Here is a 20,792-nt window from a genome sequence, read left to right on the forward strand (position 1 = left end):
AAGACTCTTGCTTTTTCCTCCTAATCTAATTATAGAAAGGTAAACTGTAACTTTCAAAAAAAATAAAAGTTGTTGGAGTTTGAAAATGTGCAATAATTTGAATCATTTTGAGTGCTTTTATAGCTCCATCCCAAATCAAATATTAAACAAAGTTTAGACAAAGAAGTAAGGTCTATCACAAACCATTTTCCTTTTTTCTCATAGGAAATTTAATGCCTCAAATTTGACCTTAAGATCTTAGTGATTCTGTACCATAACCTGCGAGTACACAGCAGGCTGGATTTGGCACATCCCAAACAATACCACCATTTCATGGCTTCATCCTTTTTGCTTCTTAAAGGAGGGCTGAGTCAAGGAGAGAAGAAGGAAGAAGTGACATTTGTGACATCTTGGCAGTGAATGTTTTTTCTTCTCTCCCACCTTCTCTCCCCACCTCCTTCCTTCCCCCTCTGTTTGATTGCAAGTAGAGGAGAAAAGAGAAGTATCCAGGTTTTCAATTTTATTGATGGTTTTTTTTATTATGTTCAGTTAGCCACTGTATAGTATATCATTAGTTTTTTATATAGTGTTCAATGATTCATTAGTTGCGTATCATGTGCTCATCATCACCTGTGCCCTCCTTAATACCCATCACCTTGTTACCCCATCCCCCACACCCCTCTCCTCTGAAACCCTCAGTTTATTTCCCAGGGTCCATAGTCTCTCATGGTTCATCTCCCTCTCTGATTTCTCCCCCTTCAGTTTTCCCTCCCTTCCCCTATGGTCCTCCGTGCTATTGCTTATGTTCCACATATGAGTGAAACCATATGATATTTGTCTTTCCCTGCTTGATTTATTTCACTTAGCATAATTCCCTCCAGTTCCATCCAAGTCGATACAAATGGTGGTTATTTATCCTTTTTGATGGCTGAGTAATATTCCATTGTATATATGGACCACATCTTCTTAATGCAGTCATCTGTTGAAGGGCATCTCGGCTCCTTCCATGGTTTGGCTATTGGGGACATTGCTGCTATGAACATTGGGATGCATGTGTCCCTTCTTTTCACTATATCTGTATCTTTGGGGTAAATACCTAGTAGTGCAATTGCTGGGTCATAGGGTAGCTCTATTTTCAACATCCTGAGGAACCTCCAAACTATTTTCCAGAGTGGTTATACCAGCTTGCATTCCCACCAACAGTGTAGGAGGGTTCCCCTTTCTCCACATTCTCACCAACATTTGTTGTTTCCTGTTTTGTTAATTTTTGCCATTCTAACTGGTGTAAGGTGATATTTCATTGTGGTTTTGATCTGTATTTCCCTGATGGCTAGTGATGTTGAGCATTTTTTCATGTGTCTGTTAGCCATTTGTATGTCTATGGTTTTATGTGAATTTTCAAATTCTTAATCATTCCATGTCAAATTTCAGTGTCATCAGAATCTTACAGAATGATTGTGTTAAAACAATCATGTCAGTTTTGTAAATGAAACATAATGTGAGCCCTAGTATTCTTAGCTGGGGAACACTGATAGATAAGCCCCTGAGTCCTGGAATATGAACCCTACACCCAGGGTCGACATTGCAGTATTTGTCAAGTTCAAAGGAAGCTGCCATTCACTAGGTACCATAATTCAAAAAGTTCTTTCCAAAAATAACCTTTCAATGAGAGATGCTCCTTTCACAGTTAGTCTAAAAAGCACACTTTAACAGACATACTGCTCATTTCAGTTACCATGTAGAGTATGAACTTACTACAGAAGAATTCATGGTGAGAACCAAGATACGAACAAAGAGAAAAGCATTTCTACATTTCCATTTGTTCTGTACTGGGGTCTTAATTTATAAAGTTGACATGGAGGACCATATGAGGAACACCAGGTTTTGGACAGGAAGCAGACCAGGAGAAAGCCTTTATTGGAGTTTCCTGGAGAACCACAAGGCAAAGTAGGTTGAACAGTTTAGGACTGGCTAGTTTGAATAATTTCAGCAGGCCTTGGGCTGCAGAGAGGAAGAGGTTTTCCTCTTCTCTCTTAGGGTCCTTGACTGGATTTGAAAATTAAGCTGATAGATTAATGGAGAAAAACATACAAATTTATTTAAGATTTATGTGACACAGGAGGCTTCATAAGGAAAAGACCCAAGAAACAGACCTGTGTATTTTTATGATAGATTTGATGAAGTAGTGTGGAAATAAGATAGGATAAATAGTATGAGGTAATTATAGTAAACTGGGGGAAACTTAGAAAAGCCTGTTCATTTGGATTCTTCTTGGCATCTCTTTGTCTTTGGAGACAAGGATGATCCTTTCCTCAAGGTATGTGGAGGACACCTTTCACATAAGTGTTTTACGGCCTGTTTCAGGTAAGGAGGGTGAGGTGAGAGGAGATCAGAGTGACCTTTCTGCTTCTGCTGTTTTCCCAAAATCCTTCAGCTTAAAATATTCAATATGGCAGGTGCCATATTTTAGAGTAATGTGTCCTGAACCCCAACAGGGCTATAGAGGTGGTCTCTAGTTGCCTAGTACCTAGCCCTAGGGTGATAAAGACAGAGAAATATTGCCTTCCTTGCAAAATAATATGTACCTGGTTCTCCTCTTCCTCAGTAGGAGGTCAGACACCATCTAAAGATCACTATTACTTTGCCAGCAGCCAATTTATAGAAAAGTTTGAGAAATTAATTTCTTTCACTACTATTTCATTACCAAATAAAGGTCAGAACTTTGGAAATATTTCTTGTTTTGTGGACTTCTACTCTTCATTTTGTCCTATGTACTCCTATGGGCTATCATTTTTCTGTTGGTCACTTTTGTGTCAGCATGATGTTTGCTATATTGAGAATCCAACAATTAATTTTTTCAAACGCATATATTTATCCAAAGTTCACTGCCAGAAGCTTTTTTTAAAACACCATCTCATGTCTTTATCACTACTCACTAAGTACCCTGAAATGGTTACTGATGATCTCTTAGTAAAGATTGCTAACGTTGCTTTCTTCCAACAATATCGAATGAATCTATATAATAAACTCAAGAGTCTACTTTATATCTCTACTCCTTTCAAATTCACTTTCAAAAATAAAAGCAGATATCTTCTTTAATACCTTTGGAACTGAGCCCTCTGCTGTGCCAGGGAGACAGGTTTTATAAGACACTTGAGAGTTTAAGGAAGCAGTCTGTATCTAACAAATGAATTCCATATCATTTGCAGCTAAATTGCTCAATTCCTTTAGTAGGTTGTGTTAATTAACAGGATGAAACTGTGTTTCTTATAGTGCTTCAATTTTTACAATTTCTGTATGTGCCACATTCTGTGGACAATTTCAGTTGATGTATCTATCATCTCTACCAGTGTGGAAGCTTCTGAAGAGTAGGGATACCAGATTGTTCTCTTTGTGTCTCAGATACAAACATGAACCCTGGTGAAAATACGGGATCTAAGTGGAAATCCAACTTTGCTTCTCTAAACCTGATCATGTATAAAGATGTGTGTTATATAAATTATTCCTGCCAACTCTCTTTTTCTATTTAGTGGTCTCTTTTCTTTTCTTTTTTTTTTTAAGATTTTATTTATTTATCCGACAGAAATAGAGACAGCCAGCGAGAGAGGGAACACAAGCAGGGGGAGTGGGAGAGGAAGAAGCAGGCTCATAGCGGAGGAGCCTGATGTGGGGCTCGATCCCGTAACGCCGGGATCACGCCCTGAGCCGGAGGCAGATGCTTAACCGCTGTGCCACCCAGGCACCCCTAGTGGTCTCTTTTCTTAACTGGGTTCATGGCCAAGTCTGCCATAGCAGAAGTCTATTGTTTAAACATTCCGCCTGACAGTCCCACATCCAATAAAAACATATCCACTTCCTTCCTCCATCTCCTTACTTCTAAGGCCAGATGCTTTCCATGTATTATATTAGTCAATCCTCTCAAGAACCCTAAAATGTATGTATCATTGCCATTATATAGAACAGAAGGTTACCTCTCTCAGGCTTGTATACTACTAATTTTTGGAGGCTGGGATTTGCCGTTCTAACTGTCCAACTCCAGAATCCATTTTGCCTTGCAGCCTCCATTCTTTCCAAGTCCTACTCACCTGACAGCCATTTATGTATTCTAAGTAGACTAAACTAGGCCAGATCATTATCAAATTGTCTCTTTTCATGGCTTCCTTATAAAAACCTGGTTTTGACAATAGAATTGTAATTGGAGCAGAGAATAAAGGACAGAGCCAAAGAAGAGGGCAGCATTGGTCCAAGAGGATCCAAATTGTGAAAAGTGGCCATGACAACTCCCACACTTAAAATTCTTTAGTGGCTCCCCCTTGGCTTTTATATGTTTAATAAATAATTAGTGGGCCCCTACTAAGTCCCAGATACTGTTCACACTGTGGATATAGCAGCAAGTCAAATAGACCAAACAACTTGCCCTCGTGATGCTTACATTATAGGGAGATGGTGGGGAGTAAAAAGATAAATGTGTTATGCTGTGACAGGTATGCATGGGAAAACAGGGCAGGTTAAGAAGTTTGGGAGTGATGGGGGCACCTGGGTAGCGCAGTCGTTAAGCATCTGCCTTCTGCTCAGGGCGTGATCCCAGCGTTCTGGGATCGATCCCACATCGGGCTCCTCTGCTGGGAGCCTGCTTCTTCCTCTCCCACTCCCCTGCTGTGTTCCCTCTCTCGCTGGTTGTCTCTCTGTCACATAAATAAATAAAATCTTTAAAAAAAAAAAAAAGAAGTTTGGGAGTGTCTTCTTTGTAAACTCCAAACTTCTTAGTATGGTGGACAAAAGCTTTCACCATTTGGCCCATCATCCACTGTATAGCACTATAAAAACCACACTCAATGGTCCATCTTTCTGAAATTCCTTCTGTCTCCACACTAACTGCTCTTCAGTCTTCTGAGCAGTGGACATGTCACCTCTTCCATGACATCCTTGAAATTTTCTCTGACACCTCCAAATTCTTACTTGTATGCCAGAGCATGCTGAACTCATATAATAGCATTTATATCACAGACTGTGTTGGCATTTTCCACTTTCAAATATCTGTCTTCTTCAAATGCACAACAGACTCACTGAGGCAAGACCGTGCTGCTCACCTTGAACCTGTGACACTGAATACTGAGCCTGGCAGAGAGTAAACACTCAATAAATACTTCATGAAGGACATGAACGGAAGCTCAGATGAAATAAGGCCATTTAAGTACACAAGATTGTCAAAGACCGTGAAGAGGGAAAGGAAACGGGGCTATTTTTTATATTTATTCTGAATACCTATTAAACCATGTACAGAGTTGACAGGATAATCACTTTTTAAAGGTTACCTTTTTAAAACATAACTTGAAAAAATTATCAAGATGAAATAGCTAAAATCCATAGTTCTATGCTCAAGGCAGACAGGTACACTTGGGATATTACATTTTAAAAGATAAGGTTTATTACCATAATAATTTCTTGACATTTTTATTGCCAATTACAAACTACTCAGAAAGGCATTCATTTGCAGTAAGTTGCTATTATTTAAATCTTAACTTTTCTCAGAAGAAAACTAGGCCTCTAAGTGTTGTAGACCTTACAATCAGTCTTTGATAGATTGAACCAAGAATATAACAGATACCTGTTAGTTCTGTATATACACCAGGGTATGTGAGATATTTGCTATAGCCTTGTGGCGATTAGAGAATACAAAGTCGGATATCATCTTACAAAACAAACTGTGTGCAATATTAATAATTAACATTCTACTCTGATTTTCAAAAGCAAATGTAGTATCAATGGATTTGTAGTAGCACTGCCCTTACTATAATTTTGAAAATTAAAGGTGCTAGCCAACATCCTTTGTTTATCGATTAATATATCGATTAATATATCGATTAATATAATATATCGATTAATATATCGATTAATATAATATATCGATTAATATATCGATTAATATAATTAAAAGCAAATGTAGTATCAATGGATTTGTAGTAGCACTGCCCTGACTATAATTTTGAAAATTAAAGGTGCTAGCCAACATCCTTTGTTTATCAATTAATAATAATCTCAGGTTCAATTTGATCATGAAAAAGCAATCTTTGCTCAAAAAATCAAAATGCTATCTTGGCCATGAGTTTTGATTCACATTTCAAATATAAATCTTTAAATATATAGGTATTATCACTTGCCTAAAAAAATCTAAGTGAGCTAAACATTATATATAGAGATTTAAAAGGTATTAAAACAATGTATTGTAGACAGAAAATTTATTAAACACTGAACTTGTACTTGAATAGGTTGTTTTATTGTTTCTTATTTTGAATGAATACACTCTGATAGCCCACTTGAGGGGTTTTGGAGTTGCCTTCTACTATAAATCTGGCTTTGAGGCACCTGCTAAGATCTTTACCAGGATCACATGGAGACCCTGTGGCAGGTGGCATGGCGGCTAAGATATTGCTGGCAGTGGCAGATTTCCCCTTCCAGCTAGAAAGATGACCACTGGGTTCTGAGTTTAGAAAGGAATCTATACAAACATCTCCAGCCACACATACTTTAACAGTATGAATTTCAGTCATATCAACTCTCTCCTTACAACGGACATTGGCATAACAACCGCAATAAAATTTTTTGGAAAATTGCTGCAGGTCTTCAAGTGTGGGTTTCCCTTGTACTGTGTATCTTCCACTCTTCTCAAGTTGAATCGCAAAGTTATCTGGGTTCAGGTGAAGATAGTCATTTGAATTCCAATGTTTCCTTATACACACTCCTTGCTCCTGGCAAAGCACTTGGTTACACATTTTGGCTGCTAGGGTGACGTTGATTATGTAAGGATTCAGTGTATTCTTCATGTAATTGTCTAGCTCTGTGCAAGATTGCTGAAAAATTATAAGAAGGTTAGCATATCAAGGGACAAGTTAACTCATCTGTGAAGTAATTCACTGTGATATGCAATTTTTAAGGAAGCATGATAAAACAAGACCCAGCAAGAGGTAGGAAATAGTTTACTTTTTTTTTACCTTATCAAGCAAGATTACTCCGTTTTTGTAACATTTGTAAGTTTCACATGCCATTTCACATCACTGAATAATTGACCAGTTGAACCTTAACTTCCACCTAGCCTTGGACTTCTTCAATAATTCATAGACTGATGGGGCAGAATGGTAGAGCGGTTAGAGAATGGTTTCTGGAGCCCATCTTCCCTGATTGGTCACAGTTCCATTAATGACGAGCTCTGTAACCTTGGGAATCTTACAAGCTTTCTAAGTCTTAGTTTCCTATCTGGTGACCTTGGGCAAATCAGTTAACCTGGCTATGCTTCAGCTTCATCATTTGTAAAATAAGGATAATTATAGCACTTACCTCATAGGGTTGTTGTGAAGATGAAAAGATACAATGTATATAAAAGTGCTTAACACAGAGGCCCAGTACATTGGTTAGCCCTCAAGAAATGGTAAATAAAGGTATTAAGAATCATCTTTGTGGGACAAGTTTAAACAGCATGAGAAAGATTTCTCAACTGCTAGCTCAAAGCAAGTAAACAGGTTCAACTGAGTATACTTTACGTTAAATGTTATGTATAGTTCAAGTTATGGATGAATTATGACAGCTCTTTTACAAATATAATAGTTTGGCAGAGCACAAATGTTGAGTAACTAAAATGATTCATCTCGACAGTGGTGCGTTCTAAAACTGGGATGCTGTCCTTTTAAAAACACAGAAGATAGTCACTCGCTTTCTTTCATAATCCATAGTTCCATTGAGTAAGCTGGCCGCGCTAGTCCTCCAGCAGACCAAAAGAAGTGGTGCTAGTAGATCAGAAGGCAAGTTGAGGAATCTTGGCAGCTTCCACTTCACTCTATCTCTTTATATACCTTGAGGTGATGCCATCAATGGTAGAAAGAATAGGGCCTTCCAAGAATGTCCATACCCTAATGCCCTAGAACCTATGACTAGGTAACATTGCGTGGCAGAAGGAACATTACGCATATGATTACGGAGAAGAGTATGGGCCTTGAGATGGAAAGATTATCCCAAGTTATCTGGCTGGGCTCAATCTAATCACACGAGTCCTTTAAAAATGTAGAAACTTTTCCAGCTCGAATGAAAGAAAAAATGAGATGGAAGAAAAAGAACAAATTCGAAGGTAAAGTACACTCAACCCAGCATTGCTGGCTTTGAAGATAGAGGAGAGGGCCAAGAGCTAAAGAATGCAGTGAACTCTAGAAGTGGGAAATGATCCTTAGTCATAGCCAGCCAGAAAATAGACATCTCGTTGCTCCAACCACGAGGAAATGAATTCTACCAACAACCCAAAGGAGCAAGTGAGGATCCTCCCCTGGAAAGGAATGCAACCCTCCTAACATCTTGATTTTAGTCCATTAAGACGCATGCTGGACTTCTGAACTACAGAACTGTAAGATAATAATTCTCCCTTGTTTAATCTAAGTGTGTTGTCATTATTATGGCAGCAATAGAAAACCTCTCCTTAATCCTAGTTTTGCATGGTGTTTAGAATAAAATTCAACTTTCCCGACTTCTATACAGCCTAACGTGAGGTAACCCTTCCTTCCAGTTGGACACCCCTCCCTTACCCACTGTGCTTTAGGCGTACTCGTTTCATAAGCATGGCAGGTTCATTTCAACCTGCACTTAACTGTCCCTCTGCTTGGAATGCTCTTTCCTCTGATTTTTAACATGGTCACTTTACCTTGTCATTCAGACTGCAGCTTTAGACTCAGACACCTTTCCTATCTGCTTTCTCACATCTCTCCATTTTAATTCTCTGCATAGTACTTAACACATCAAATATTTTTCTTGTTTTTGTATTGTTTCTGTCCCTCCAACATTAATATAAGCTGCACGAGTGCAAAGACTTTGTCAGTATTCTTCAACACTGTATTTCCTGGGGCCAAGATATATGAGGATTGATACCAAGTTGAGATGACAGTCTGGGTGACCACAGAGACAAGAGCTGAGCCAAAAGAGGAGTAAAAAAGAGGATGAGAGTGGTTTGAGAGTCGTTAGCCTACACAAGGTGTAGTCTTCGGAAGGATCTGAAACTGGCTTTCTAAAAGATAAGGCCTGGTTTATAGCATTTGTCAATATCCATGGTATAAATACATCTGCCATGGCCAATTTTAAGCTATCAACCTGACATCACTGAGTGATTGGAAATCAAGCACACCTTATGGTATTATGGTGTGGAGAAGCACATCATTACGTACTATGTCCACTTATACAGATACAAGAGATGTAAATAACCTCAAAAGTATGGATAATAGTAAAGTGGAGTATGTAACTGATACATTTTGAGTATTTATTACTCTTTTTTTTTTTTTTAGATTTGATTTGTTTATTTGACAGAGAGAGAGCACAAGCAGGGGGAGCAGAAGAGGAAGAATCAGGCCACCTGCTGAGCAGGGAGCCCAATGCGGGGCTCAATCCCAGGGTCCTGGGATCATGATCTGAGCTGAAGGCAACCTCTTAACCAGCTGAGCCACCCAGGCGCCCCGAGGATTTATTACTTTTGTTTTTAACAGTACTTATTTCATTCTAAGATTTTATAATTTAATTTTTAATAATGAGTGTTTGACAGTTCACAAAATTTCCAGATATTTAAAATGGAATGGAAGGAAATAGCTTGCTTACATTTGGTAACAATTGTTTTAAGTCAATTTCAGTCATTAAACCTGCAGTTACCACCTGCAGTTACCAGTTTCTCAGGTTGTCAATGAATCAGAGGAAATAAGATGAGGAATCCATGAGTCTATTGATTGCAAATGACATAGAAAAAAGGGGAAGTAATGATAGAACTAGCATTCAAAATCATCATAAATTGGGAAAAGTAGAAGAAATATGTAAAACAGAGGCCACAGGGGACAATTTCAAGGCAGTGTCATTAGGTAGAAAATAGCCATATTTAAATTGAAGAACTATCCCTATATTTTAATGCTGAAGATGATCTGAGGGTAGTGGTAGAAGAATGTAATGTAAGATTAAAGTGCAATAATAATAATACAAAAAAACAGGTGCGACAGTTAAATAGTATGTCATGCCTTACTACTAATTGGGGAAAGCCTGATTCACTCCTCATCAGAGTAAGGGTGGAGTTCTCAGTTCTTAAAAAAAAAAAAAAAAAAAAAGGAAGTTGTATGGAGAATTTATAAATTATTTCATCAGAGAATTTATAAGACCCTTGTGAAAGGTGTTTACAGATTTGAGAAGCAGTGAATGAAAATTAGGGATATATATAGGAGAATTATAATTTTTAAATGATTTTCTGACATGAAAGATTTTGCAAAAGGAACATATACCTTTATCCAAACTTACATTTTATATTATTTATCTTTATTGGTGATCAAGCCAGAGATAATAGTTTTACCAAATAATTAGAAGGGTTCAGACTACCTTGAAAGAATCTCATAATGGGAACTACTGTTGAGTACTTTTATAAATGAATTAACAATATAGCGAGTCTATCTGAAGGACAAGAGACAACAGGTCTCTTCTGATCTTAGAGTGCTGTATAAAGTCTCTTCTCTGTTGGTCCTAGGATAAGACTCATGAGCCATGAGCTTCACGGGACATTCTCTATGGCACTTAGTCACTCGTATTTCCACATCGGTTAGAGAAGGAAAAGTTGAGCTCCAATTCATCAGTGTCCATGTTGACAGCTTTACTCTTGAGTCAAGAGGATTGAGGGGGGGAGGGGAGACAGATCTGATACAGAGAATTAAACAAGGATGAAAATAAAGGAAGAGAGAAAAGGATTAGGTGGTGATAGGTAAAAGCTTTTTGAACTAAAGAAAATGCATTAGGAGAAAATGAAAATAAGTCATCCATACAGGAAAAAAATTGACTTTTTTCCTAATAAAACAAGTTTTACCCAAATTTTACTTAAAATTTGCTATTTACAATAGTAAATATAACCTGTAGAAAATAAAGAAGCATTCCTTTTCCTCTACCTTAGAGAAGTCTTGAACAATTTAGTATTATTTTAAAAAAGTAATTCCCAATTGCCTATGTACCCTTTCCCTACTCCCCGCTTCTTCTTCCTTCCTCCCTGCCCAGCCCCCACCAAACCATTCCTCCTAAAGTCTTTCCCATCTCAGAGGCAATTCCTTCAAGCCAAAAGCCTCGGAGTCATCTTAACCACTTCTCTTATCCATCCTACTCATCCAATCCGTCAGTCCAACCTCTCAGTTCTACTGTTGGGTTATATGCAAACCATGCACCAGCAGCTGGTCTAAGCCATCAACAGCTTCCTCTCCCTGCTCCCGCTCTTGCCCCCCCACCATAGATCCTCAACTCAGCCAAGTAAAAAATGTTTGTCAGAGATTGCCACTCTTCTGCCCAAGCCTCCTTGTGGCCTTGCATATCGGAGTCAGAGCTGACGAAGCCCTCCCTCTGACCCTCTGTCTTTTCACTGACCACACCTCTTACCTCTGTCTTACTTGCTCACTGCACTCTGGTCACACTGACTTCCTCTGTATTTTTTTGACAAGCACATTCCAGCCTGAAGGCTCTTGCACTTACCATCCCTGACTTGGTCCCTTGGAGACTTGGTCCTTGGTTTCCGTCAGGTCTCTGCTCCAACAGCTCCTCATCAGGGAGGCCTTCTGTGACTGCCCCATCTTAAGTACTGCCATTTTATCTCTCTTTATCCTGTCTACACTGCTTCATTGCTTTATCGAACCTATCACTACCTGACATATCCTATCTGGATATGTTGCATTTCCACTTGTAAGGATGCAGCTTCATGGTGAAGGGACTTTGCTTCGTTCACTGCTACATTTTTAGCACCTAGAATTACCAGGCACCTAATCATAGGAGATGTTCAATAAACTAAGGGTCAGTAAACTTTTAAGTGTAGGGGCAGACAGTAAATATTTGGGGTTGTTGAAGGTACAGTCTCTGCCATAACTTTTCAATTATTTCTTTGTACTGCAAAAGCAGCCCTAGACACCTAAACTAAGGAGCATGCCTGTATTCCAATAAAACTACCAATAGACACTAAAATTTAAATCTTACCTAATTTTCACCTATTAACTATTCTTTCAGAGTTTTTTCCTGTCCCTTTAAAAGGGTAAAAATCAGTCTTGGCCCCTGGCCATCATTTGCCAACCCCTGTAATAAACTGCCATTGAATGATTAAATGAATAAGTAAAAGAAGTGCTTAATTAAACAGTAATGGGATGAATGAAAGAATTGACTGTTCTTTCATTGTCTAGTTCAAAAGTTTTTTGAGAAGAGACATATCACAGTACAGTATAAAAGCCAAACGCCATGTCAGAAAACTGAGCTTATAGTCCTGTTTTTGCTACTTGCTAGCCACATAGCCTAGAGAATTTTGGTCAATTTCCTGAATTTCTGTTTCCTCACTGGAAAACAGGTACAATTTTTTTTAACAATTTTTTTCTGCCTTATAACATAACTACATAAATAAAGGACAGTTTGATGCAACCAGTGTTAATTGAGCACCTACTAATATGTGCTAAGCATAGTACTTATTTTATTATTCAGTACAACAGTCCTCAAAAACATTAAAAGTAGAAATGTTTTCATCTATTTCCTATCAATTCAACTTACCACATTTTGGCTTAAATTGAGGCTTCCCCATATTATCATTCCAGAGACACCTAGAGAAACTGTTTCACCGATTGTATTCACAAGGTCATCCTGGTGAATGTGACAGAAAGAGTTAACAGATAGACATAAAATAGAAATGCTATGCATAAGACCGTAACACCAAAGCTAAGAATTCTGACTCAACAATGATAATTCAAATATTTCCACACTATTTTTTTGTTGCCACCACGACCCTACTATAACAAAAATACAGATTTTTCTGCTATTATTTTAATTACTTCTATTGACAAACCCTGTGAAAGAAAACAAAAGGGAACTGACTTAATACATTGTCTATGCTACCTAGTTTTTTCGTTGTTGCTAAGATATTATATGATTACATTAAAATGAAATATATTCTTGAGATGCCTGGGTGGCTCAGTTGGTTAAGGCTACCTTCAGCTCAGGTCACGATCCCAGGGTCCCGGGATCAAGTCCTTCAGCAGGTTCCTTGTGCAGTGGGGGAGCCTGCTTCTCCCTCTGCCTGCCACTCCCCCTGCCTGCCACTCCCCCTGCTTGTGCTCATGTGTGCTCTCTCTCTCTGACAAATAAATAAAATCTTAAAATAAGTAAATAAATGAAATATATTCTTATTTTGCATTCATATAACAACGCAGAATTACCTGTGTGCATATTCCTAAAGGATGCTAAAAGCCAAATCTCACTCCCTTCAAAAATGATGTTGAATTCTACTAACTACCTTTTGTGGATACTAATCCATAGGTCTCACACCTTGATTTACTCACCTCAGAAAGATATTTCAAAGACACGTCAGTAAAAACTGGGCGGGCGTATACAAAGATCGGAAGTGGATGTTTAACACTGGATACTTGAGAAACCCGAATGGCTTCCCAAACTCGGTTGCGGACGTAGAGAGCAGCGTATGGAGAAGATTTTAATATGGTATTCAAATAAATGGATGGGAAAAGGGCTGTGCTTTCCTTCCATATCCAGTTGAGTTCATCATTTCTTTTCTTTTCTAAATCAGAGCAACTTCCATTGTAATCGGGTTTTTTATAATTATGATTGTAACAATCAGGAAAAAGATAATAACCCCATAAATAATTTGGCCGAAGGGATTTTCCCAATTTTAAGGTCTCTTGCATGAAACACTTTCCTGCCTTTTCAAAATCTGCTTTGGCTATCTTGGTGGCCTCCGTGACATTAAGTTCAATGTGTTGTTGCTGAACCAACTCAATAGACTGGTGCTTGTAAATATCTTTAGGTTTCCAGTTTCTTGCCCAGACAGGCCTCCAGTTTTCCCAGTCAATGACAGCCAGGCCTATGCTGTCTGTTTGTATGTAATAGGCAATATCTTTCTTGGCTTTCTCCAGGTGCTTTTTTAGGTTTCCAGACTGGGGGATTCCCCCATTCACATTTTTGCCAGTCTTTTCATCTATGTGAGGATAGTAGCCAAGTCTGTCAGCATAAAATAATGTGATGCCTTGTCCTGTGGCGCTTTTTCGAGGGCTTCCTATTAAAGAGAAAAGGTTCAGATCTAGCTGCACGTTAAACTTTTGAGCACAAAGTTCAGTTGGGGCATTCCAGCCCCAGAGGAAAGATACATTTGGGATAAAAGGGGGTGCTCTGAACTCTTGAGTCAAGCAACATGGAATCAGAAGGAAGGTGAGCACTGCCTGGGTGGCTCCTCTGGACCCTACAAAGCTCCTAAAGAAGATACGCTGGAACCTGAGCACAGCCATCGCAAAGATTAACGACTGTGAAAATTTCTTCCCAAACACTCCGGCTTGTCCAATATTTCAGGCAAGATTCATGCAAGCACAGAAGAGAGAATGTGGAATGAAGCCACTTTGATGGATAAAGAGGTATAATGATCACGTTACTTTAAAGTATTATTCTTCTTGCTTCGTATTTCAAGAATGTTGTGCAAGTTGCTTCATCTATAACTGGAGAAAAATAAATATAGAATATATTGTTACACTATGTTTCTGTATCAAGACTGTCAACTTTACCAAGTTCTCAACTTGAAGTGCAGGCGTTTAATTCAATTTTCGAAGCTGGAGAACTCCTGTGTTTGAATCAGTACAATTATTTTCTCTTCTGTAGGATATAAATCCTGCAATAGCTAACATTTGTCTCATCTTTCCAAATCATTACTGAGCCTACAGAGAGGTGAGCATAGCTATTTTTCCTTTTGCCTTCCCACTTGTGTAGAATGCTATGCCCAGCATTGCTTTAGCAAAGCCTTGTTAAATAGAATTCCAGTTGAACCTCTCATTTTTGTTTGTTATTTCTTGAAAGACCACCTTATAGTGGCATGCCAAAAATTGAAAACAACCTCTCTTAAAATTATGAGATTACATCATTTTTTTGAAGGGGGGAAGGTAGAGGAGGAGGCAAAAGTCACTTCTGCCAGAAATAGTGTATCAAAAGTGTGCTTGAAACTATTGAATTAACCAAAATGTCCTACTGAGGAACAAATTTAAGTGTTATTTGGAATAGCACTCCATCATATCTCAAAGTAAATTGAGTAAAAGATTGAGTAAAAGATGCACTACATTTATAAATATCTGTACACACACACACAATTTATGTATAGATACAAAAAATAGGTAATTTTTTTTAATGAAACATAGTATCTCTTCTTTATAAATCTTTGGACAGAGGCTTGGGGCACAGAATTGGGGGCGGACCTGGGTTAGTATCTAGAAAAGCATCTCTTATTTAGAAGATCTACTGGAGACTTTACACAAGAATCTCATCTCCCAGGAGAGCCTGGGTGGCTCAGTCGGTTAAGTGACTGCCTTCGGCTCGGATCATCATCCCGGGGTCCTGGGATCGAGTCCTGCATCGGGCTCCCTGCTCATCGGGGAGTCTGCTTCTCTCTCTATCCGTCCCCCCTGCTTGTGATCTATCTCTGTCTCACTCTCTCTCTGTCAAATAAATAAAATCTTTAAAAAAATTAAAAAAAAAATAAGAATCTCATCTCCCTAGAAAATCTTACCTGACTTAACTCCAGAGAATTAGCATCTCTCCACTAGTATGTATAAGGCCTATTCTCAGTTTATACCTATTAGGTTACTTCTCAAGTGTCCTTCTTCCCCATTGCCTGGATAATTGCTTCCTAAAGCATTCCTGCTAAGTCTTTGATACTCGCCCCCCAACTCCTAACAGTAGTATTTGCCCAGAAGTCCTTTCAGGGTCCAGCTACCCAACTTGTCTTCAGTGGTGTCCAAGACAGAAGCCTGTTGGTTTTAATGTGTTCCTAGAGCATTGGCAAATCATTAACATTCCTTAAAAAAAATCATTTAATCTCAGAAAAAATTTAAAAGCTCAAGATTTGAAGACATCCAAAATCCTATTTAATTAACTCTTATTCTTATTGTAAAGAACTTTTATCACTAAAACTCATGTTAGTTTAAACGTTTGAACCAGGAATATTTTGCCTGAGAATTAGTCCAAAATTATTTTGTAATAAAAAATGATATAGGTAGGTATAGATACTTAAAATGTATCATTCACCGCTATGTATTGTGGCATCTATGACATGAGAAAATATTAAAAGCAACTTCACTACCCAATGATGAGATGCTTTAATAAATACATTATTTTAGCCTGAAGGAATTTATGCAGACATCAGAGCTCGTTGTAAAGATAGTTAAGTAACACGTAAAGATGCTCGCCTGAAATACTAATGAGCAGGGACCAACTAGCTCCTTGCCTGGATGTTACTGAAGACAAGCAGTTTTTTGAGATATACAGAAACATAAGCACATGCTTAAGGAATTAAAGAAAATCCAGAGATACAAAAGAATATTCATATTTCCTGAGGGCCCATTACATATTTTTGATCTTCTAATTTTCTTTCATTCAATCACCATATAGTTTCTCAAATAAAAACTGGGAAAAAAATAAAATTTAAGGCTAGAATTTTGTTTGCCAGAACAGATTTGAAGCTCAACTTATCCTTAGTGGGAAGAGGAAAATAACCATCCACCTTCTTACTGTTTATCCACTAGGATGCTTGTTCAAGGTGTTCTTGTTTTACCTTTTTTTTTTTTTTTTAAGAGAGAGAGAGGGCGAGTGGGTGCGCAAGTGTGGTGGGAGGGGCAGGGGGAAAGGAAGAGAGAGAATCCCAAGCAGACTCCAGCCGAGTGGAGGCCGACATGGGGCTCTGTCTCGTGATCCATGAGATTACGACCTGAGCCGAAATCATGAGTCAGACACTTAACCGACTGAGCCAACCAGGCGCCCCTCATTTTACTTTTTGAAGGAGTTGGTGGTTGGGATTTTTGAGTTAAAGAGAAGACAGTCACAGATAGAAAAAGCCAAACAAAACAGCTAAATTTCTAGGCTTAATTGTAAGCTCTTTTCTACAAGTATTTTCTTTCTAGAAAACCATAATGAACAGATGTAGAAGTCATTCACAGGACTGTCTTCAGAATCCACTCTTCTGATATTCTTATTTCCTATGAGGAGTCTATGAATATATTATCTCAATGGAATTAAGAACTGAATTTAGATACAATCCTCTTACTATTAAAATTGTTATGGATTTTGAATATAAATTATTATAAATATAAAGGTGAAAATTCAGAAATGTGGACAAATAGTGATAAAGCCAAGATTATAACTTTGGTAAAAGCTCAATGAGCACTGAAGAGAGGGGCAGAGTAGAGAGTACCAAGATTTAAGATGTCTTTCCACAGTACCTCTGAGGTCCCCATTACCCTACTGTCCCCCAGAACAACTGAACATGATAAAGCCTTGGTTACAATACTCATCGAATAGCCCCTAGTCTCAGGATACTGAAGGTAACTTTAATGTATCTAAATTACCTCTGTAAATACTTCAGGAATCACTCTTTAATATGAAAAATAAAAAGCAAAACTTCAAGTGAGCAGCTGGCCCCAAATTCATTGCCTTTGTAGCCCTTGTATACTAATTCCATTTGGTAGGCTGTGTATCATTTCTGAAGTACTAATTTCAACTCAAAGGCTGACTTCTACCTCCAATTACAAGTCATACTGGATCTAAGCCGAGTTCTGAGCAAAGTTAAGAGATCAGCATAATGTCCCCAAAGCAGAAAAATCCGTGTGCAATTTACTTCTCTTAAAGCAAAAATTTATCCATGCTTTCAGGGAAGAAAAGAGCCTTCAAACAAGTCTTTTTTTTGTTTTTTGTTTTTTGTTTTTTTTGCAGGAAATTTCTTATTACGCTATGATGTTTTATAAATAACTTGGCCAGAAATAGATATGATGATAAACTTAATTAAACAAGAGAAGTTAAGGGACGTCTGGGTGGCTGAGTCGGTTCAGCATCTGCCTTCCGCTCAGGTCATGATCCCAGGGTCTTGAGATCGAGTCCCACATAGGGCTCTCTGCTCAGCGGGGAGCCTGCTTCTCTCTCTACCTGCTGCTCCCCCTGCTTGTGTGCTCTCTCTCTGACAAATAAATAAATAACATCTTTAAAAAAAACAAAACAAAACAAGAGAAGTTAGTACTATTTTTGTGGCATTCCATCAACTCCTTCTTCCTTCCCCTTTTCCTTTATTATTATCATCATTATTATTCTTCTCCTTTGGTTCCTTTTCCTACTCTTGTCTTAACTTTGTCAGTGTCTCCCACAGATAACTTTTGCACAGGCTGGAGCTCCTCGAGGCTAAAGAAATTGCTCATTCCTGGGACCCCTGGCTGGCTCAGTCGGTAGAGCATGTGACCCTTGATCTTGGGGTTGTAAGTTTGAGCCCCATGTTGGGTGTAGAGATTACTTAAAAATAAAATATTAAAAAAAGAAAAAAAAAGTTGCTCATTCTTAACCTGTGTATCTACTACTAAGCACTAAGTGCCAAACTACTCCCACTAAAGAGATAGCTTTAAAAACAGGGCACATTACAGAACTTCTCATTCTTTTTCACAGATACCCATATCTGATTTTCCCCATCAGGCTATGCAGTAGAAAGAAAAAAAAAGACAACTTATTTTTGAAGCAAAATTTTAAGTTTCCTCTGAAATGTCAGCTGGTCAGAAATTCCTCCAGAAAAATCTAAATGCTCTTCAGTATTCAACGTGTTGGGTGAGAAAAAGCAGCTCTTTGCCTAGTCGATTAAGGAATTAAGGAAATACTTAATCTTTGGAGATGTTATAGTGTGATGGAGGAAGGGGGACTCTGTGTGTGTGTGTGTGTGTGTGTGTGTGTGTGTGTGTGTGTGCATGCACTGAATCCCAGCAAATTCAAGTGCCTTATAGTAGCAAAAAAAGATTGGTAAGGATGGCAAATTAACACAAAAATGCCATAAATTTTTTATTAGCATTTGAAATGAGTTTAAGAACCCAATGGTAAAACAAGTCCTAATTGCAGTTGTTTTGATTGTTAACCATTTTGTTGAATTAATGAAAGATTTCTATAGTGTAATATAGATGAAAAATGAACCAGTTTCAAGGAAGTACAGCATTTACTGTAAAAGTAATTTCTCCTTACAAAATTAAAATGAATTTATATTTTCAAAGTGATTAGGAAAGCCATGTTTGACATTTGTTAGTTATAGCAAAATACTAGTGTTCTGAATCCCGCTCCTTTCCCTGGAAGGGAGGGAGAGGGGAGAAGAGAAAAAAAAAGAACCAAATAAATAACAAAATCCCTCAAAAGCAGTTCCCAAAATCAAATTTTATTTAATTGCTATAGTAGAACACAGAGATATAATTTATACATGTTCATTTTATGCAATAGAAGTTTGTCCTGCTGGGCCATGATGTTAATTAGAATGTCATACATCTCAGAAACTAGAAAACCACCACATGATTAAACATGAATTCTAAATATTGAAGCCTTAAGCAAGTTATATTGATAAGGTGTAAAAGATATTAATATTTCAGCTTTTGAAAATGCAAGATAGTTCAACAGCAAAACTGTTTAATTGAAAATAAGAAAGTAATTCATCTTATTCTTAGAAGGAATTCCTTTGGAAAGAAGGTGAAGGTGCCTATAATAACATTCTGTGTCGGTAATGTCTTTGTAGACCCAAGAGGGCTTATAAAAGAAGGTACATAACATACCCTTAATTGTAGGATTAAGTTATTGTTCAAATTTCCAAGCCACTTAATTGATACTCAATAGATACATACATGAGTTAATTAATTAAGTGAATGAGCTTGATATACTTCGAATTTCAGTTCAAACTGAAAAAACTACTCAAAATTACAGCCAATGGTGACACCTTAAAATGAAGATGTTCCAACAAAAATCAAAACATAGCACCCAGAATCCACAGAGCTGTCAAAGGAAAACCAGAGCAGTAAGGTAGAACTGGGCTCAATTCCAAATACAAAAGTGGGACTTTGTAGCCAAAGAGCACGGTGGGGGGGGGGGGGGTCTGTGGATGGAAAATTACTGAGAGGGAACACAGGGGTAAGGGAAGATTTTGGCTAAAGTGACCTAGCAGAATTCTTGGTGAAGTCAGGCCAGGGTGATCAGGCCTCACTAGGGGGACAGTAGGAGATGGGAAACCTAATCAGATATCCAAGGTGACCAGATAAGGAGGATGGGAATTCTTGCTAAACTGACTTAACAGGATTCTTGCTAGAACTAGATTCTAGAAGGAAGGATACAGAAGCCCAGCGTTTGAGGCTTAGTCAAAAAGAGAGTTCAATGAGCCTGATTAGCGTGGTCAATAGAGAATCTTTGTCAGTCCCCACTATGGTGCATGCTGGATGAATTAATCAATTAAGTAAATGAACTCAAATTACTCTGAATTTCAATAAACTCAAAATTATGGCTTATGGTACCACTTTAAGATGAAGATGTTCAAATAAAAAACAAAGTATAGCATCCAGAAGCCGCAGAGTTCAAACATTACTCAGAAGACAATTATGTCTTCTATAGCCAAGCGTGAGGCCCTGACACACCCAGATATGACTGAAACTTAGTACTTGAATAATTGAATAAAGTCTTACAGAGTCTCTAAAATTCTAGAGGCTAGTTACAAACACATTAGCTTCACTAGGGATACTGTCTGCAATGCCATTTGTCAGGCCCCAGACTGAGCTTAGTAATTAATGCCTGACTTGCAGTCAACCCAACATCCCACCAGCATAAACCTGGGACCAATCCTAGTTCTTCTGTAATTACAGTGTCTCAGCCCGCCTCACACACATAGGCAAACAGCCTTAGTATCACACAAGTCAAAGTTTAGGAGTAACAAGCACCTCCATGGTAACCAGTGCCATGCACAATGAAGTTCACAGAGGTAT

At 38.1% G+C, this 20,792-nt stretch overlaps 1 protein-coding gene across 1 annotated transcript; it reads right to left on the minus strand.

Moving 5' to 3' along the window:
* Window positions 1-6,254: 6,254 nt before the first annotated feature.
* On the minus strand, window positions 6,255-14,285 carry SPAM1 (sperm adhesion molecule 1). The gene is made up of 3 exons (XM_045793634.1): window positions 13,329-14,285; window positions 12,544-12,633; window positions 6,255-6,830 (listed from the first exon to the last, which is right to left on the minus strand). The coding sequence occupies exons 1-3, from the start codon at window positions 14,283-14,285 to the stop codon at window positions 6,255-6,257; spliced, it is 1,623 nt and encodes a 540-aa protein (XP_045649590.1).
* Between the last annotated feature and the right edge of the window lie 6,507 nt (window positions 14,286-20,792).

Source organism: Ursus americanus, chromosome 3 (assembly GCF_024610735.1).
Source record: "Ursus americanus isolate L20-20 chromosome 3, mUrsAme1.1.p, whole genome shotgun sequence".
In the NCBI taxonomy this organism is placed as follows: Eukaryota; Metazoa; Chordata; class Mammalia; order Carnivora; family Ursidae; genus Ursus; species Ursus americanus.